Genomic DNA, 19,440 nt, shown 5'->3' on the forward strand with positions numbered 1-19,440 from the left:
GTTTCTGCCACAACCTCCTGGTGTGTTCGTTAGGGCCTGCTAAAGCCGTTTTGTATTAACAGAACCTATGATCTGGAGGCCAGGCCTTCCCCAAGTGTTCTGGTCAACCCTTCTGTTCCCATCTGAGGATGGGATAAGGTCAGTGCTTCAGAGGAGGTGCATACCAGCAATAAGAGAGGGGACAGACAGGAAGGGCACAGGGCCACACTTCTTCTAAGTAAGGGGGAAGAGCACTGACAATGGCCACCAGCAAGCCCAACTTCTCAACTCATCCGCTTTTCTGCTATCTAATAGGCAACCAGCCAGCTGAAGCAAAATGAAGGTGGTGTCAAAGGTCACAGAGGCTAAAGGGTGAGGGTAGGGCATGTATGGAAGGGTCTGCTTAGGTTTTCATTCCAGGGAGGGGATGCTCCTGAAACTTAAAATCCACATGGGCAGAATCATTGGTTGATTGGTGGTCATGACAGTGGGACTCCTGCTATCACTCTGCTGCCCGAGGCACCATGGGGGGGGGGGGGGTTACTCCGAATGGACACAGAACAAAAGGGCTGGTGGGAACTGTTTGTTTTTTTAATTGAAGCAAAATATATACACCATAGATTTTGCCATCTTAACCATTTTTAAGTGTCCAGTTCAGCGGCATCAGGACATTCATATTGTTGTACAATCGTCACCACCATCCATCTTCAGATTCTTCTGTCTTCTCAAACTGAAGCTCTGCCCCCATTAAACACTAACTCCCCATCCCTCTCCCCCAGCCTCTAGTAAACACTCTTCTATTTTCTGCCCCTATGAATTTGCCCACTTTAAGTGGTATCATATAATATTTATCGTTTTGTGACTGGCTTATTTCACTTAGCATAATGTCCTCAAGGTTCATCCATTTTGTAGCTTGTGTCAGAATTCCTTCTTTTTAAGACTGAATATTATTGCATTTATGAATAGACCACATTTTGTTCATCTACTCCTCTGTTAATGGGCACTTGGGTTGCTTCTACCTTTGGCTACTGTGAGCCCTGCTGCTATGAACATGGGAATGCAAATCTCTTAGGGACCTTGCCTCCAATTCTTTGCAGTAGTTATCCCAATGTGAAATTACTGGATCCTATGGTATTTGTATGTTTAATTTTTTGAGGAACTGCCACATCATTTTCCATAGCAGCTGCAATACTTCACATTCCCTGCTGAGCTTGCCTTAACTGGATAATTCAGGGAGTTCTCTGGAGTTTCTGAAGGCAGGTAATGTGTGGTGTCAAATCTTGCTGGGCCTCAGGATCCCCTGGGGGGCTTCAGAGGGTCCTTGTGCCACCCCCCTTCTAACTGCGAAGCTCTGTCTGGGAACAAGCATTTTCAAAGTCCTCTTCCAGGTCTAGCATCTGCCACTCTAGATTAAAGTGCTGAGCCACCGGTTTTTAAGGGATACTGTAGAAGTTCACCAACTTGAGTCCCTGCCATCTCCAGGTATCTGGACTTGTTGGGTTTTTTCAGGTTCCAGAATTTTCCTTGGCTGGACTCTAATTAGCCTGGACTCTGTGCATCTGTCTCTCTGCTGGCCTGAGACAGTCCTTTGAGTCTGGATCTGGCACTGAATGGGAAGCATCTTTTGGCCTTGCTGGCAGTCCCCAGTGGGAACCTGAGGTGGCCCTGGTGCCCTGGTGACAGTACAACAGGCCCTCCCCTAGGGACAGCCCTGCAGGATCGGAGGTTTGAGTGGGAGGGTCTGTTCATGAGTTTAGAGAGAAGGTGCCATGGCAGTGCCTGACCCTTTCCTGCTGTTATTGTTTGTGCCCAAAGCTGTTCCCTGGGAGAGCCACTTGACGTGTGCACAGACTGTACCAGGAACAAGGGGGGGAGGGACGGGGGGGGCTCTCCCTTTAAATCTGTTTTCTCTGCTTTATTTCCTTTTCTTTTCCCATACTCCTCCCTCCACTAGCACAAGTGGCGGAGCTGTGGAGGGCCTAGGAGCTGCAGTGACGGTGCCTCTGAAATATTAATGAGGCTGTTCTCTGCCTCAGCTCCTTCTCCTGCTCCTTCCCACCCTCCCTAGCTAAATGCAGGCCTCATCCTTGAAGCCCTCTTTTCCCCTCCTGGGTGGTCACCAAGGTGTGTCAAGCAGAGAGGAGGGAGCAGGGGACAGGAGACAGGGGCTTGGCAGGAGAGCTAGATCCTAGCCCAGGAAGGGGCTCTGTGGGAAGTCAAGGGTTGAAGGGGCACCTTGAGCCACTGTTTTCATCTGCCTGGATCAAACCAGTCCCAGAAGAGGGCAGGGCAAGTGGGATCCCCCGAGGGCCCCTGCACCTGCTCTCCTGCCTGCTCTCCACCTGCTGCTAGAGGATTTGACTGAGCCCCACTGGTGTCTGCAGTTGTGCGGAAGGCCCAAGGTGGCATGTGGGGTCTCCTGCTCTTGCTTCTGTGACACCTGGCCTGGGTTCCAGGTGCCTGGAGGTGGAGAGAGGAGGAGAATGTTATTTCAAGGAATCCCCACAATGAGTCACATTGCTGATCCATGGGTTCTTCTGGAAGGTCAGCCCCTTCCCTGCTCAGTGGGTCTGTAGAGAGATGCCAGAGTGCAGGATGCCTCAAGGAGGGTGGCAGTGGAGGACATGTCCCTGTGGAGGATGATGCTCAGACCTGCATCTCTTGCTCTCTGACCCTGTCTCGGACTGCCTCAGATTTAGCTGTGCTAAATTATGCTTCCTTCTTGCCCCAGGGCATAGTTTCTTGGGCTTGTGGGAGCCCCCAGGTGGCAGGACCCAGCCTTTTCCCTCAGTCATTGGTCCTTTGGAGTCACACAGTGACTTGGGAACGACACCAGGACCTGGGAAACTGCCTGGATTCTAGCTGGTATTGCCGGCTGGGTTTCATCGACCCTGGGGAGACAGCAAATGCCCCACCATCAGTGTGGGGACAGATGCCCACTCAGACCCCAGCAACTGCCAACTGGTTGGTGGTGGACAGGGACTTCTGTGGGACCATGTTTCCACAACTGAGAACAGGGTCTATTCTAATGTGTTGCAACCTCTGACTTAGGGGACAGCAGTGGGATTTTGCCCTCCATTCCTTGTCCCGTCTGTAACCGCGAGGCTGGGCAGTCGCAAATGGAGCTGAGGAAGCAGAAAGGTCCTGTCTCCTCTTGGCAGCCAAGAGGCTGAGCGGCTCGGAGCATCGTGAGTGTCCTCGGGAACATGGCCAGGAGGTCTGATCACTGAATCTCCCTCAGTCCTCACAGGTTGTTTTAGAGCGTGCAATGAGGAAAGCATCTGGAGTGAGGGTTCCAAAACAGGGGACCCTGGGAACAGAGGTGCCTCCCATCTCTTTCAGGAAGCTCCACAGCATGGAGGTGTTCAAGGAGGTGAAGTGGGGGATCCAGGCAGATTAAGTCAGAGGTGCTTAGAGAGCACCCAGAGCCTGAACAGAGGTAGCCAGAAAGGGTCAGGGATGGGAAGAGGATTCCTCAGTTTCTAATCATATTGACGTGAGCCACTAGACCTAGGGGCAGGAGGAAGGTACAGATGGCTGTTGGGGGACAGACCTAAACTTAAGCTATTCCTTGCAGTGCTCTGGCAACTCCCTGAGGTAGCAGCCTGTTGAAAATGACAGAGCAAGGGTGATATGGGCAAGGGAAACACCACAGGTCTCTGCTTTCGCTACCCCCACCATGCCGGCCAATTTGTGCCAGGGTGGAGCAAATGCCAGAAGGTCCCAGTCCCCCTCTGTGGAGGTTTTCAATTCAATTAAGCCAATTAAAGTCTGAAAGATGAAAGAGTACAGAAATGGTACATTCCCTGCCCTTTTGGTGCCTGTAAAACGTTCTAGGCAGCCAGCCCAGCCCGGAACATCTCTGTCGGGCCTGCAGAATTGATAGGCCCGGTCATTTCTGTTCTTGGCCACTTCGGTTGTGGTTGCTGTCCTTATTCAGACCAAAAGAGGCCATTTCCAAGACCTACAGAGAACCCAGGAAAACAAGAGCATATGCCATTAGGTCTCTACAGCGGCCAGCAGTCAACGATAGACCTTGATATAACTGATGGCTCCTGTCTGCCCTGTGGCCTGTGGCATTAATCAATATGAGGGAGGTTACCACAAGCAGTCTTCAACTTGACAGGCACCCAGAGCTGGAGCAGAACCCCTGAGCATGCTGAGAGTGGCCTGCTGGGGTTCATGGACGTTCCTGCCTTTTATCCCTGGACCTCACCCTTGTGCTCTCTAAGACAGTGATACCCCTTCCCCAAGGCCTCCAGATCCTCCTTCATCAGCCAGGCTCCCATTCGTTCACTTATCCAGGCTTCCATCCTCACCCAGGGCTGGTCACACAATGCGCTTCCCACCAACTCAATAACCACGTGTCTCAAAGAGCTTACAACCCCAAGAGCAGGAAAGATATGCTCACAGGTTGTTGCAATGCTGAGCAGAGCAAAACAGGAACAGTCATGGGATTCTAGACTCAGCAGCAATCAGTTTTAGCAGATACTTTCTGAAGAACATTGCACTTGAATTGCCCCTCGAATTCACTGGAGGTGATCAGGTGGAGATGGAGCAGAAGGTGTGCAGGGCAGGGCACCTGCAGAGTGCTCAGAGCTGGCAAAGCTGTCTGTTGTGGCAGGGCAAGCAGTGCCATGGGCAGACCAGCATGGGGTGTGGCTGAACAGGCCAGAGCAGGAGAAGAGCTGGAAGGTCCTTAGAAAGAATATGGCCTTTTGCTTAATGGGGGTTGAGGAGTTGAAACAGGGCATGTGGTTTTCTGGAGGCCAGTACAGGCTGGAGGCAGAGAGAGTGACAATGCCTGAATCAGGGAAGATAGTGGCCCAGAGCAAGGTAGTAACAAGCCACCCAACTGGAAGGAGACCTATTAGGTTGTAGATGGGATGTGGGGCCTGTTTGGTGAGGGATGGGGAAGAAGGAGCAGGCCATGGGTAGAGGCAGGGTGCCAAGGGATATTGAAGTGTGGAGGGACACAGGACCAGCGGAGAGGTCACAGCAAAGGGCAAAAATGCTTTATGCCATAGCAGAAGGCAAGGCTTCACCTCCCCACTTAGTCCCCTTATCATGAGTCACTGTAGGCCCAGTCAGACACAGCAATGACAACTCACCAGTTAGGAGCAGCTCAAGGACCCAGTGTGGCTCTGTCTGGGCTGCTATTGCTTAATCTAGGGCAGGGCCACACTGAGGAGCAGGGGCAGGGAGTTCGAGAGGGAGGACAGAGCTGGCCTTGGGTGAACGCTGGGAGGATGGAGGGTAGGGATGCTGTGCTGCCGGCCTGCATGGTACCCTGTTCCAAGGAATGGACATTTCTGTCAGGCCGCTCATCAGATAGATGAGCCCAACTAACTATGCACCAATCATTCTGTCACCCCCGGAATCCACCAGTGCCCTGTGGCAGGAGCTGGCACCTTCCAACCAGGTCTTATCCAATTGGGTGTAGAGGCTGAAAAGATAAAATGTTCCAAAGGAACAAAATCGTGCATCTGCTTCCTTTTTAGAAAGAGCCCCTATGGAGTCCCTAGGTGGCTAGGTAGGGGTCACCCAAGTACACAGCTGACCCCTGGTGCCCTGACCATGTGTGGAAGTTCTCAGAATGCAGGCCAGTGGCCCACCTGCCAAGGACATCAGAGCCTGGGGTGAGTGCCCGCCACTCTCTTCATCCAGTACTGGCATGGCCTGGGGACTCTACTCAGGGATGATTGGCTCACATTTACGCTGGATGCCTCTGCCACCTGGCCCTGAAACTCATAGGACCAATTGCTTCGTCCTCCCCCAGCAACCCTGACTGCTTGCGGCCTGGAAAATAGCTGAGCCCAGGAAGCCGACTCACAAGGGAGTCTATTGGCCTGATGCTGGCTGAAGCCAGTGTCTGCATAAATGAATCAGACCCTGTCCTTCCCCTCCAGTGGCCAGCAGGCTAAGCAAAGGTCCTGAGCAGGGGAAGGAAGCTGGCAGGGACAAAGGCAAAGGTGGAGATGCCAGGTGAAGCTGTCTGGAGAGGACCAAGGAGTGCAGGTGACAGTCGAAAGCTTCCACAGAGGCCTGTGGTCAGAGGCAAGAGACTTGGGTGTCCTCATGGCTCTGCCACCCTAAATGGTCAAACCTTGGTTTCCTACCCTGGAAACTGGCAGACTGATTCCTCCTGTGCCCCAGCAGAGTGAGTGAGGTGCATTCATGTGGCACCCCAAAAGGAGCCGAGCCCACCTTGCCTCATATACCACTCTGGTGCCCCACGCCATGCATCCCTGAGCTCAGGGCTCATCCCCATTGCCTCTGCCCTCCCCAAGTCAGGCAGAATGACCAACTGAAGCTCCGTCTCCCTCTCCCAGCTTCTGCCCCTCCTGTCTGTCCTCACCCAGGTGGTGGCCCATGTCACTCGTGGCCCCAAGGGATCTGCAGCCCCTCCCCCCTTGACCTGTCCCATTATCTGCTTTATTCCTGATGTCAGAACACTCTTCACTCCAGAAAAATGACTCATTTCACACCTTGTTCTGGTCTTTTCTTAAATGTGCCTCTTCTGAGAGGCCTTCCCTGACCTCTGCCCCAAAATTAAACTGCGCCCCCAGCACTCTAATGCCGGCTTCTCAACAGCAGGACCTGCCATGTACGCATCTCCTAGCCAAGTGGAGAGTGTGGGAATGCCTTCAGTCCTGTCCACCCCTCTGTTATCCTGTCCACCACTCTATCCCTGGCACAGGCATGTAGTAAAGATTTGTCAGAGGGCAAACTGAAAGGATGGGCAACGAGGAGTTGCATGGTTATGAGAGAGGACAGCACTTTTGTGGGTCTGCCACTTGGTTCCCATATCTTCCAGTAATGAAGGAAGCTCTGCATAGAAGGTGTCTTTGGAGTTAGCACTAAGGTGCCCAAACTTTTAAAACAGCATTCACTAGGCTCTAAGTGACAAGCAGTGGCTCTCCTGAGAGCAGCAAGCCATAGGGCTCTGGGCTATTGTGTTTTCGTGGGTAGTCTTAGATCAGAAAACTGGATTGGTGGCCAAGTTCTGCCTTCAAGAGGATTGTTCTGAGCCAGGAGCCTCCTCTGAGGTGAGGGATCAGGCCCAACTAAGCCATGTTGCCAGGAGGCCTCTTTGCTGGTGTGAAGGCCAAGGCCATGTGCACTGAGACTACTTCAGTCCTAGGAGCTTAGCACATGGCCTTGGGAGATGCTTCCACTTCTGCTCAGGCAGATTCCAGGCTGGGAAGGAGAGGTAGGGACATACCAGTAGGAGAAGCTGGGGCCTGGAACATGTAGGCTCAGCAGACTCAGCAAGCCCTTGGGTCCAAACCGCCAGACCCTGTGAAGACCGAGGGCTAGGCAGCTCAGGCTCCAGCAGTTTCTTGGGCAAGTGTGGGCAGTGGCAATGGCAGTGGAGTATGGGGACAGTAAGAGGGATGACAACTTCATAATACTCTGCAAAGAAGTGAAGGTGGTGCAGCCCGGGAGTCAGCTGGCTGCTTTCAGTGTGTGTGTGGAAGGGTAGGGGAGTGGGTGGCACTGTACTGTGGGGCAGAGCAACAGAGAAGTGGCCAGTAACCTGTGGCTGCTTTCCAATTTCTCCTGTGTGCCCTCTCCTCCACCCCTCCTCTTCCATTTCCTTTATCCCCTCCTTCCCTCCTTCTCCCTTCCTCCTTCCTCTGGGCCTCCTCCTTTCTTTGCCTCTGCTTCCCAGGTACCCACCAGGGCAGCAGAGGCACCTTGACCTGGCACCCAATTGGCCCTGTCCATGGCTTGGCCTGCTCCCTGGACCCCTGTGCATCACCAGGCCTGAAACTGTGAGCTGTGAGCCACAGAAGCTGTGCTAGAAGACCACCTCGCCACCCAGGATTTATAGCATGTTGGCCTCACAGGGCAAGTCTTAATCAGGCAAGAGCTATAACGTGATGGATTGGATGATTTGCTGGAGGAGGGGCATGGTCATGGGAGAACCATGACACAGCTAACCCACCCATGCCAGGGCAAGGCCATCACTAATCAGTGCTGCCCTCCCAGCATGGGTGTTCATGGTGGGCAGGACTAAGGGGTGGCCTGGCAGGTGAGCCTGGCAAAGCATGGGGGTCATAGGCCCAGCCTGAGGGATGAATTTTGCACTTAGTGAGTCATGACTTAGACTGAGTGCAGACTTGCAGAGAATGTTCCAGAATAGACCTTAGTTTTCTCTCAACTATACCCCTGGCTTTTTCTCACCTCCATCTTCCCAGGTGTCCACACTTGGCCACTTTCCTGCTGCCACCACCTCCGCTGCACCTCCCCCAAGCACTGGGACCTCAGGTGTCCACCTGTCCCTAACTGAGGCTGCACCTGTGAGAAGGCCCAGCACCGCCTTCTCCCAGCACAACAGGCAGGATGGGCGACATGGCCAACAGTTCCATCGAGTTCCACCCCAAGCCCCAGCAACAGTGGGAGGCCCCACATGCTGGCGGTTTTGGGTGCACACTGGCTGAACTGCGCTCCCTCATGGAGCTCCGAGGGGCTGAAGCACTGCAGAAGGTCCAAGAAGCCTACGGGGATGTCAGCGGGCTCTGTAGGAGGTTGAAGACCTCACCCACAGAGGGTAAGTCTGCCAGCAGAGACCTAGCACTTCCACGTGTTCACAGGGGACTCTGGGCCATGTGCCATCTAGGGGCATCCTGAAGATGTTCCCTACCCCAGGCAGGCCTGGTCAAGGGCTAGGTGGTGCCATGGCAGCAGCTTCCTAGAGGCACACTTGACCCTGACCATGCCCTCCCCGGGCAGCCATTTCCCCCTGAGCAGGAGATTGTCTGCATGGGGTGAGGAGGTCATCCTCTGGGCAACCTGCAATCTCCAAGGAGCTTTGGCCAGACCCCTGCTACCACATCTTCATAATCAGCAGCTCCCTGCCTTCATCTCTTCTTTGGAATAATAGAAGTCAAATGACAGAGAGGGGAAAGGAGGAAACAGCACCATGTCGGGGCATGCAGGCCAGATGGTCCTTTTCTGCATGTTTGGAGTGCCCTGTGTATTCAGCCCTGTGTCCAGCTAAGCAGGACTAGAAGAGGAAGGAGTATGAAGTGTGGGCCCTTTGAGGGCTTGGGTTGCAGCAGGCCTCTCTCTGGCAAGGGAGGGGGTGGCTTTAGGACAGTGGGGCCTGAAGAGTTAGTGCCCAGAGTGCCAGGTGGAGGTGGCACTGGTGGCAGGTTGTCCCAAAGGGGTGCAAGCCTGAGGTGGTAGAGATCTGAGCAAACCTGCTGCAAGGGAGCCTCTATGGAGCTTGGGGAGCATCATCTAGAAGGTTCTAGGAGTGGAGGCTTGACTGCCATCATGGTTCCCCACCTCTGCTCTGTGGTCGTTTCTCCCTGATCTGAAGGCAATCCTCTGCCCTGCCTTGTCCCAGCCTTCCCCGGTCTTTCCTGCTGGGTCTACTGGGAAGCCAGGACCACCAGGAGACAAGCTTGGCTCCAGATTCCGGGAGCTGGAGCATTCTCTGTCCCAGCTGGTGCCTCCCTGGAAGGGCTGCCAGGGCTGTCCCTGCCTAGTGCCAGGCCTGCTCTGGGCCAACACTGATTGACCTCATCAGCTCTGCTCTCAGCCATCACACCTTCATCTGCCCAGGGCCCTAGCCATCGCTCTTGTCTCCTGCTCCCTGGTCCCATCTGTCTGTGGGTGGCTCCTGGGCTGGAACAGAGGGTGGAGATGGCCTGCCTGGGAGGAAGTGGGTCCAAGGTCCAGGTCAGGAGCTCCAAGGTGGGTGGCCCCTGGACTTCCTGGGTCTCTCTTGGTTTGCACTGTAAAGGGGCAGCCTGATATGGTGTGTCATGGGGGCAGATGGTTTGGCTCAGGGCCAAAGGATCTCTCTCTTTCCCTCCTCCTTGCCCTACCTCATGATCTGGGGCCATTTAGCCACAAGAGCTCTGGCCTCCCCCAGATAAAAGGAAGCAGATGGGCTTCAGCTGGCAGCTCTTTCCTCTGCCTGTCAGGCTTTGTTAAATATTTAAAATGTCAAGGCCCCTGGGAACCTGCCTGATTCTGACACAGCAGCTCTGGAGCGCACCCGGTGCCTGTGGAGGGGCTGACATGGAGAAGCGCAGGTGCTCAGGTTGGTGGCTCAGCCCCAGCAGAAGGAACCAGCCAGGCCCGGTCTGCATCCTGAAGGTTATGTGTTATGAGGACCACCCCTTGCCTCTCTGACCCTGGAAGCCCTCAAGGTCTCGGCACTAGGAGTGGTTGACTCTAGCCCTTCAGCAAGTGTGGGAATCCTTGTACACCTGCTGACTTAGTCCCACAGTTCTTACCCAGACCCCCCACTCACTCCTGCTCAGACACGGTGGACTTAGCTCATGGGAGGGGGGTCAGCTTAGCTGTACCCCAGGTGCTACACCACCCCCTTGGCAAGGTGGGCAGACTGGGGGTGCTTTGGGGAAGGGGGGAGGTGCATGGTATATTAGAGGAGGACACTTGTAGCAACCCAGGAGGATTCCAGAAGCCAAGGAACCCAGGTGTTAGGCCAAGCTCAGTGGTAAGCCTGCTTGAGGGACCTGGGTCCCTGCCCTTCCTCTGTCTGGCCTCCACCAGCAGTCATGGAAAGGAGGTAAAGATTAGCCTGGAGCCACACGATGTGGTCTTAATCCAATTCCAATGGCATCTGGCCTCTGCTCTGGGCAGGGTGCCCATCTGTGTCTATGCCAACTGGTGGCCCCTGTCCCCACACCCTGGACGTGGGCCGCCTTTGGTGGCCTGCTAGGCCAGGGTATGCTTGGAACCAGAGGGGATGCAGCTGCTTCCCCCCTCTGTGGCATCAGCTGTCAGGACCCCTTTGCCTATAGGAAGGTCAAGGCCTCCAGCTGGTCTAGGGAAGGGAGAGAACAGCATTGCTGCAGCATCAAGGGCAAACCAAGGCCAAGGGACAGGCTGAGGGAGGGAGGGAGGAGGGAGGCAGGTAGGAGGGAGGGGAGAAGGGAGGGAAGGAGTTTCTAGAGAGGAGGCCTCTTGAGGGCCCAGCTTCCCTTGGGGACAAGCTGGGTATGTGGGGCAGGCAGGCAGAATGCAGATCGTGTGGTGCCATAGACTATAAGCTCAGGGTTGGGAGGCGCCCTCTCATGGGCTCCAGATCAATGTCCTCTTTTAGGGCAGGGAGAGGGGAGACCCTGGGTGTCTGGGATACCCCGGATTCAGTTCAAATGCTTCCCTAGTCCTGACCACATCCTTTGTATCTCCTGTAGCTCAAGGACACAGGCCCCGGTCAGGAGTGGGGCACAGGTCCTCAGCTGGGTCCCTGGCCCTTAGGAGCTGAGGTCCTGAGCTTCTCCTAGACACCCAACTGGGAAGCTGCAGACTCCAGAAACTTGAGCCACAGCTGGCCCAGCATGATGAGGCCAGGGGGAGAAAGGCAGGGACAGCTGCGGCTCTCTTGGGTGGGGAGGACAGCATGTGGTCATTGCCTAGCTCAGGAGGCGTGCCAACTCTGTGTCAGCTGTGGGCTTTTGCTCTTATCAGTCCCTCCACCTCCAAGGGGCCCCACTGTGCTCCTCCCCAGAAGCCTTCTTTCCCTGCCCAGTGTACACCCACCCTCCTTCCTCCCAACTTCTTTGACACCACACTTAGTACTTTTTTGTTCTCAAGTCCTGTGGGGCCTGGTCCTGTATGCCTTCCCAAGCTGGCTGGGAGCACCCCATGGGCTGGGACCTGGCCCTTCTGGTAAGCCCTTGTCCCTGAAAGAGACCATGGGAGTGGCAGATACTCAGGGCTGGGAACTGCAAGTTGCCATCAGTCCACCAGGTGTCAGTGTGAGGCTGGTCACTGGGGGAAGAGAAGCGGGAAAGACTCAAGGACAAGGTCAGTGCTGGGCATGGGAAGCACCAGAAAGCACCACGGACAGATGAGCCTGGAAGGAAGCTGAATCCTGAGGACTGAGGGTGGGGCCAGGGGACTGCATCATCCCATCTGCTTGCTTCTGGGAAAGATGGCCAAGTCAGTGTCCGGTCTTGGGAAGCAGTGGTACTTTCAGGCATGGGCCTGAGGAGATTCATGCTCCAGAGGCATAGACCCAGAGGCCTCAGCACAGGCCTGAGTAAGAAGTGGGTTGTCCCAGGAAAAGAATTAAAGGTTCAGCTTCCAAATGCCAGGCCAGCCCCTTTGTAGCCATTCTCATACCCTGTGTTGACCCAACCCACCCTCCCTCCCAGCCTACACACAGCAGCTTATTCACTATGTGGAGGGTCCTTCCAAGGCTCTAGAACTATCAGGTCAGGCCCCTCTTGGCTTCTCAGCCCCATGTCACAGTGCCTAATCTGCTCAGGCCACAGGGGCTTCCTCACTGGGACTGGTTTCCCCAACCTTCACCCTCCTTGTCCTCTGCCTGGTGGCCTGAGGACACCATAGCATGAGTGTGACCCATTAACAATACCTATTAGCCTTATAGGTATTCAGCAGCCACTGAGTATGCAGCTGCGGTGGGTGGGTGGGGGTTGCTATCGGCAGGGCAAGGAGCTCACATCCTGTCCTGCTCTTCACTGAGACCCCCAGCTCAGGGATGGAGATTGGTGCTGCAGTGGGGTCTGGAAGAGGCATTAAGAGGGAGGCAACTATCTCTGGAGGCCAGGCCGTGAGACTCATGCTCTAAAGGCAGAGGGCTGGGAGTAGTCTCTGTACACCTCCCAGGCATCATGGGTGCCAGGCCCTTGCTCAATGGTATGAGCAAGACTGAAAAGACCCCTTTGGAGAGACCCACTGTAAACCCTAGACTTCCCTAGGCGTATCAGGAGGATGATCTAGCCCTTCCTCATGCTCAGAGCTTTGCATTATCTAGTGGTTACATGCCTGCACTCTCTAGGCAGCTGGAGGGGTGATGTAGGCACTCCCACATACATGCCCGCAGGGTTTGCCAGGCCAGTGCAGTTTTCACCTATTGGTGCTGTCAGTGTAGAAGGAGAGACAGAATTGCTCGGGAGAAGGGGAGGAAGGAGCAGGGCCATATAGAGCAGAGCTGCCTTTCCCGTCATGTCTGTGCCTCTGCTCTCCATTACAGGCCTGGCTGACAATGCCAGTGACTTGGAGAAGCGCAGACAGATCTATGGGCAGAACTTCATCCCTCCCAAGCAGCCCAAGACCTTCCTACAGCTGGTGTGGGAGGCCCTACAGGATGTAACCCTCATCATCCTGGAGGTGGCTGCCATTGTCTCCCTAGGCCTCTCGTTCTACGCACCTCCCAGCGAGGAGAGTGAAGGTGAGAGGCAGGGCCCAGAGGGCTGGTGAGGGAGGACCTGGCAGGAAGGGGCAGGACAAGGGCAGCGACACAGTTGGGCTGGCAGAAAGGGAGGAATGGAACCTGAAATGAGGGAGGGTCACAGGATGTCCCTACTCCAGCGTCAGGAAGGAGCCGTTTGGAGTGACTCTTCTGCCACCTCTGTACTCCCCTCTGTCCTCGGGCACAGTATGCGGGAATGTGTCAGCTGGGGCAGAAGATGAAGGCGAGACTGAGGCTGGCTGGATTGAGGGGGCAGCCATCTTGCTGTCTGTCATCTGTGTGGTGCTGGTCACGGCCTTCAATGACTGGAGCAAGGAGAAGCAGTTTCGAGGCCTGCAGAGCCGTATAGAACAGGAGCAGAAGTTCACGGTCATCCGGAATGGGCAGCTCCTCCAGGTCCCTGTGGCCGCACTGGTGGTGGGGGACATCGCCCAGGTCAAATATGGTGAGTGTGACCATTATCACCCACTCTGCAAAGGAAGCTCAGCTCCCATTTCAGGGGTAGTGTGAGCCGGAGGAGACCCCCCATCCAGTGTAGGCCTTCTCCCCAGGAACACGTGTGCCCTCACCTGCGGGAGGCTAGAGGTGGGGTTTGTAGGCAGGAGGTCCCAGGAAACAGGCTATCTCCATGGCCTGTCAGGGCCTTCCCCAACACTACAGGACACTTCTGTTGTCCTCACTCTCTGGGAGCTGGACCACAGGGCTAGAGGTTGGTGGGTCTCCCCTGAAAGTAAGAGGCTGAAGGAAGAGGGCCCTGTATCAGATGGGACCTCCCTGGGTGAGGCAGGAGGCAGCAGAGAGGAAGGCCGCCTGGACCCATAGCCTGTGGTTTTGGCTGCCTGGCCGGCCTTAGGAGACCTGCTGCCTGCCGATGGCGTGCTCATCCAGGGCAACGACCTCAAAATCGATGAGAGCTCCCTGACAGGAGAATCAGACCACGTGCGCAAATCAGCCGACAAAGACCCCATGCTGCTCTCAGGTGAGGCTTCAAGGCACTGGCCCCACCATTGGGGAAGCTGGGAGTTGGCTGGCCACCACTGCTTGGACAAGCCCAGCACTAAGGAGCTTTGGAAGCCATTTAGCCCAACAACCCCCTCAACCAGTCCCTGCCCAGTAGCCCTTCTGGTTAGGGAGTCTGAAGACTCCACCTTCCTCAAGGCCAGAGCAGCTTGTGGGAGGCATGGTGGTGGCACTCCAGCCTCAGGCAAAGACATGGGCCTTTCCAACTCCAGAGGACCCCTGATGTCCCGAAGGAAGCCCTTAGAAGTGGGAGCTGGCTCTGGGTCAACACAGTGCCATGTCCAATCCAGACCCTCAAGAAGAGCCAGTGGGGATGTTGTTCCCTTTCCAGAAAGTCCTGTCTTAGCAGAGTGTTTATCCCAGTGGCAAATGCAGCATACAACAGGACAGAGAAGCTGGAGGCCCCAGGTGGGCCCTGTAAATGGCTCACCCCATGCCTCTGGGAAAGTAGCTATTCCAAGCAAGGAATGAGGCTTTGGTCTAGGCTTAGGGTCAATACTGCCTCCAGGGGCTTCCAGATGCCGAGTCCCTGCTTGTGGGATTCCTGGGACCGAACCTGTAGGTGCTGAGCATGCTTCCCACCTGGTGGTGCGAATCTCTGTCTTGGTCTCTCTGTGTTGGCTGTGCCAGGCACTCATGTCATGGAAGGTTCTGGGAGAATGGTGGTGACAGCTGTGGGTGTGAACTCCCAGACAGGCATCATCTTTACCTTGCTTGGAGCTGGCGGAGAAGAGGAGGAGAAGAAGGATAAGAAAGGTAAGGCCACACAGACCTCCAGTTCCCAGTGCTGATGAGAGGCTAGCCCCGCTTCTATGTAGCCCGCTCTTTTTTCATAGCCTGCCTGCTGGCAGTCCCTCACTGGCCCAGTCCCTGTCTCCAACTCTGGCTCTCGCTCTGGGAGAGCTAGCCCTCAAGGGGTGGGAGGCCATACCCTCTCTTCTGATTCTTTTTGGAGACCCCTCTTCTGGCGTCTTTGCCCCAGAGCCAGCAGATCAGGGGTTCCCCTAATTCTGTGTAAGGGCAGCTTCCCTCAGATGGCTATTCTCCAAAGGCTTTGGGACATGTGTGCCAGTATTGGGCAAGTGCCCTGCTTTGGTAGGAATGGGGTCAGAATGACAGGGGCTTGGGAGAATGCAGCCCACCCTCAGAGGTGCTCAACCACCATGGTAAAGTGTTAGAATCCCAGGCCAATATGGCAGCCAGGAAATGCAGATCATGCAGCCAAAGGCGGAGGGCTCCCAAGCAGAAAGGACCTTCGGAAAATGTCCAGGGCCAGAGGAAGCTGGAATGGGCAGGGATCCTCACCCCAAGGGAAAAAAGTGTCCAGAAACAAATGTCTTCTGAGAATCCAGCTCTATAGTCACCCTGGCCTTCCCACTGCCTCCTCTTGCCTCTGCTCTGAGCCCTGGACATGGCCAGTGTCCCCTCCAGTCCTCACAACAAGGCTTACAAAGCTACAGAACTGCCTGCAGCATCTACTCACCTGTCCTGGTCCTGAGAGGTCAAGACTCCATTCTCTTCTATGATGCAGGCCTGTATGTGCTCATGACTCACTGTGCTCTGGTCTGGGTCTCCCAGTCCTGTAGTCAAACCAGGTGGAAAACAAAGTTTTCTAGATGTGTGCCTCATCTCTAAGAGAATCTACCAGGGCCCACTAGAAGTATAAACAAGCTGCATACATGCAGGGAGAACATGTGCTAGGGAGCCTGCTGCCAGGGCCCCAGAGTCAGTGAGATACAAGGACTGCTGAGCTGGGCAGGGGACAGAAGGGTGCCAGTCACTGGCCCTACCTCAGTTAGTCAAGGCCACTGGGTCTGAAGAGCAGGCAGGATCCGTCTGCCCAACCCCAGCAACACAGGGACAGGTCAGCATAATGAAGGATGTGCTAGTGTCCCCAGTCCTTGACCACCCTGCTCCTGGAGGTAGGGAGGAAAGGGAAGAGGTGGATGAGCAACTGTTGCCTAGAAGCCCTGTCTATTGGCACCTTCCAGATTCTGGCTGGCCAGGTTCACCCCTCACAGTCACCAGTGGACCCTCTTCCACCTTTGCCACGCACCGGCCCTCTCCCTGAAGGGCTCATCCCAGTGTTTCTCCACAGTAAGCACTCTGGGGTCCATAAGCGGGCAAGCAGGTGGATACGCAGGCCCTGGGCCTGATCTGGGCTGGGATGGAGTCCCCATGCCTCTCTCCAGGGAAGCCAGCTGACTGCCTGGTGATCCTTCATCAACACCTGGGTAGCTAGTTGGCAGGGCACACTTTCCACACTCCTTCCTAGGCCCCTCCACTTTGACCCCCACCAGGTGCCTCCCCTCTTGCCCTTCTGCAGCACCCCAAGCTTGGCTGAGTCAGAAATGACACCTCCACCAGCCTGCTTTCTGGAGGAGGGGAACTCTGAGGGGACCCTGAAGAGGGAAGAGAGCTGGCCAGGTTCAGGGGACATGGCAGCAACATCAACAAGCCCTCACTGAGGTCTCAGCCCAAGGACTGGGCCACTGTGGACATAAGAAGGTGGTCACTCCCAGTGCTTCTCCCTGGCCCTTGCTGCATCCTGACCTGGTCTATGTGCCCAACACTCCCTGTCCACCTGCTGCCCCATCCCACCTGTTTCTTACCTTTTGGTCTTGATTCCTAGCCACCCTTCTCCTTGGGGTGCCCTCCTTCCCCTCTTCCTTCCCTCCTTCAGCTCCTGTCCCTCTTCAGGCTGGGCACAGTCTTCCTCTTCCTGTAGAGCACATCCCAGAGTCATGGCCAGCACTTTTTACCTTGGCCTTGGGAAGCCTGTCACTGCACGGGCCCTCACACCCAGGTGCAGACTGTGGTTGCAGAGCCCATTCTGGGAGCTCCTGCATTTGTGTAACAGTTGTTGGCTGCAGGGACTATGGAGGAGGCTAGCTGGGTCCTTGCCTTCAGGTGTACCCACCCCCTGAACCCCCACCTAAGTCCACCAGGTGCTCAGCGTATCCCATCCCATGCCCCTGCTGCCCCCTCCAGTGATAGGTGCTCAGAACCCAGCCCAGTACTTCAAGCCCAACAAATTCCCAGAGTCTCCTTTGTCCCTCAAAAGTGCACATAGAGCTTACTACAAGCCAAGGTGTAGAGAAAGCTGACCTCTAGGCCAGCACGGACTAGGAACCATCTAGCTAAACTCCTTGCACTGGTCCTGGGGGGAAATGTACATCCTGACTGGAAGACCCTGCTCAGCTGGCAGAGCTAGGACAAGATATCTAGCAGCTCTCACTCCCCATGGAGATGGCCCTTCCAGAAACCTCCTACTGCCAGCCACATATAACCCAGGATCCATCAAGGTCTGGCTTAGGGAGTTCACTGGAGGGCTGGGATCAAGGCCCAGTGGGGAACCCTGGCTAGGGGTCTCACTCAAGAAGCCCAAATGCTCATGGCAACCATGTGCCACATGTTAGAATGTGGCAAGAGGGCCTCAATGTGAGCCTGGAGAGAACAGGGCCCTCTGCCCCTCTCTCCTGCCTTTTGGCTGTGCTCACCACTGGATTGTCTGTGCCCTGCTGTCTTGTGTTTATGTGCATGTGCCAGGGCTATGTGGGTGTTCTCAAGTCTTTGTGTCTGTCATTCCTTTTCCATTGTAGGCAAGCAGCAAGATGGGGCGATGGAGAGTAGCCAGACCAAAGGTAATGCCTGCCCTGCACTCAGGATGGGGTGGTGGACGGAGGGCATCACTGGGGGTGGGGGGATGCCCACCTCAGTTACAGGAGCAGCACCGAAGGACCAGGTGAGAGGGTCCTGTAGACCCTGCCAAGAGTGTGCAAAGATCATCTGATGAGGAAACTGAGGCTCAGAGAGAGTTACTTGCCCAAGGCCTAATCAGGCCTGTGGGTTTCCCAGTTCAACTGCCTTTCTTTTGGGCAGACATCCAATGGGCTGAGGCCTACTCTCCTATCAGCCTGAATGCCTGGTGAGAGCCAAGCCTGTGTGGCCAGGATGAAGGCCTGTCAGCGGTCATTCGTAGGCACTGGGGATCCAAAGGTGGATAAACCATCATCCCAGACCTCAGAAAATTTACAGTACAGATAGATGGACTCAGGGGTGGTCCTCAAGTACAGCGTGGGACCTAAGGACCAAGACAAGGTCAGACAAGCAAATAAGAATTCAGAGCAAAGCTGGGTTTGGGAGGGCATTTGTGACAGAGTGACAACCCAATGACTAGGGTCCCGGGCTAGGACGGAAAGTGATAATCAGTGGGGCATGATGCTATAGTGGCCCAGCTAGGTGGGGCCTTGAGTGTTATTGAGGCTGTGGACTCTGGCCTGAGGCCCCTGGGAAGAAGCCACTGGTGGGTGGTCTGAAGCATCCAAAGGAGAAGGGATGAGTGGGAAGACGAGAAGCAAGATGGAGCAGTGGACACAGTGAGATGGCAGGAGGTGTGCAGAGGTGATGTCAGGAGCACCAAGAGCCCTGTAGGTAGGGACAAGAGCAGTGCAACAGAAAGATGAGTGGGAGGGTTGGGAGCCTCCTCCGGGTGAGGGAAGCACAAGATCACCCAAGGCAGTACAGTTGGAGCCCCTCAGACCACAGCGTGCGTGAGGTGACAGAGGTGATGGAGGAAGGGTATGGGACACACCATCAACACCACCACAACAACAACAGGGGCAGTATGAGGAGTGTAGGGCCACTAGGGAAGTCACAAGGGGGCTGCCTGCTCCAGAGAGGAGGCAGGGAAGTGGCTGGAAGAGAGTGATTCCCTGAAGAGAGAGAGATGCGAGTCTTGCCCAGCAACAGCCTCCAGCAACCAGGGAGCAGGCCGAGGAGAGCATACATGATGACGTGGGTTCTTGATGGAAGTTGAGAGGCTAGCAGGAATAGAGACCACCTGAGCAGGGAGCAAGAGAGGAGAGTGCGGGGACTCCTGGGCCTCCTTGGTAGGGGGGGCGGGGGTGGTGGTGTCTTGGACAGACACCAGTGGGCCAATGAATCAATCAATCAACTCAGGGTTCTAGAATGTTCCTTGGGCCCCAGGCCTCTGCTCTCAGATATTGAGGCTCGGGGCATTACGGCACTGGCTGCCCTGTGTGTGTGCCCATGTTACCTGTGCTTGTGTCTGTCCTCCCTTCCCCTGTGAGGCCTCAAGAGAACCATCTCCATCTCACTAGGAGGGCCTGGACTGCCAAGGACAGAGGAGGGAGAGGAGAAAGCCCCAGATAGTGTCACACTCAGAAATCGGAGAAGCCCCCTGAACCCCATGTCCTCTTGTATGGTGTGGC

General features: G+C 55.4%; 1 protein-coding gene across 3 annotated transcripts in view; it reads left to right on the forward strand.

Moving 5' to 3' along the window:
* The first annotated feature begins 8,186 nt into the window (after positions 1–8,186).
* The window catches only part of ATP2B3 (ATPase plasma membrane Ca2+ transporting 3), a 46,946-nt gene continuing 35,692 nt past the window's right edge, over positions 8,187–19,440 (forward strand). For all 3 annotated transcript variants that reach the window (XM_090265260.1, XM_090265259.1, XM_090265261.1), the window contains exons 1-6: positions 8,187–8,536; positions 12,968–13,165; positions 13,374–13,631; positions 14,040–14,165; positions 14,837–14,962; positions 17,809–17,850. In XM_090265260.1, coding sequence (XP_090121386.1) covers positions 8,329–8,536; positions 12,968–13,165; positions 13,374–13,631; positions 14,040–14,165; positions 14,837–14,962; positions 17,809–17,850 — 958 coding nt within the window. In that variant the 5' untranslated portion in view covers positions 8,187–8,328. The remainder of the gene's footprint in view (positions 8,537–12,967; positions 13,166–13,373; positions 13,632–14,039; positions 14,166–14,836; positions 14,963–17,808; positions 17,851–19,440) is intronic.

Source organism: Furipterus horrens, unplaced genomic scaffold (assembly GCF_987537825.1).
Source record: "Furipterus horrens unplaced genomic scaffold, mFurHor1.1.pri manual_scaffold_17, whole genome shotgun sequence".
In the NCBI taxonomy this organism is placed as follows: domain Eukaryota; kingdom Metazoa; phylum Chordata; class Mammalia; order Chiroptera; family Furipteridae; genus Furipterus; species Furipterus horrens.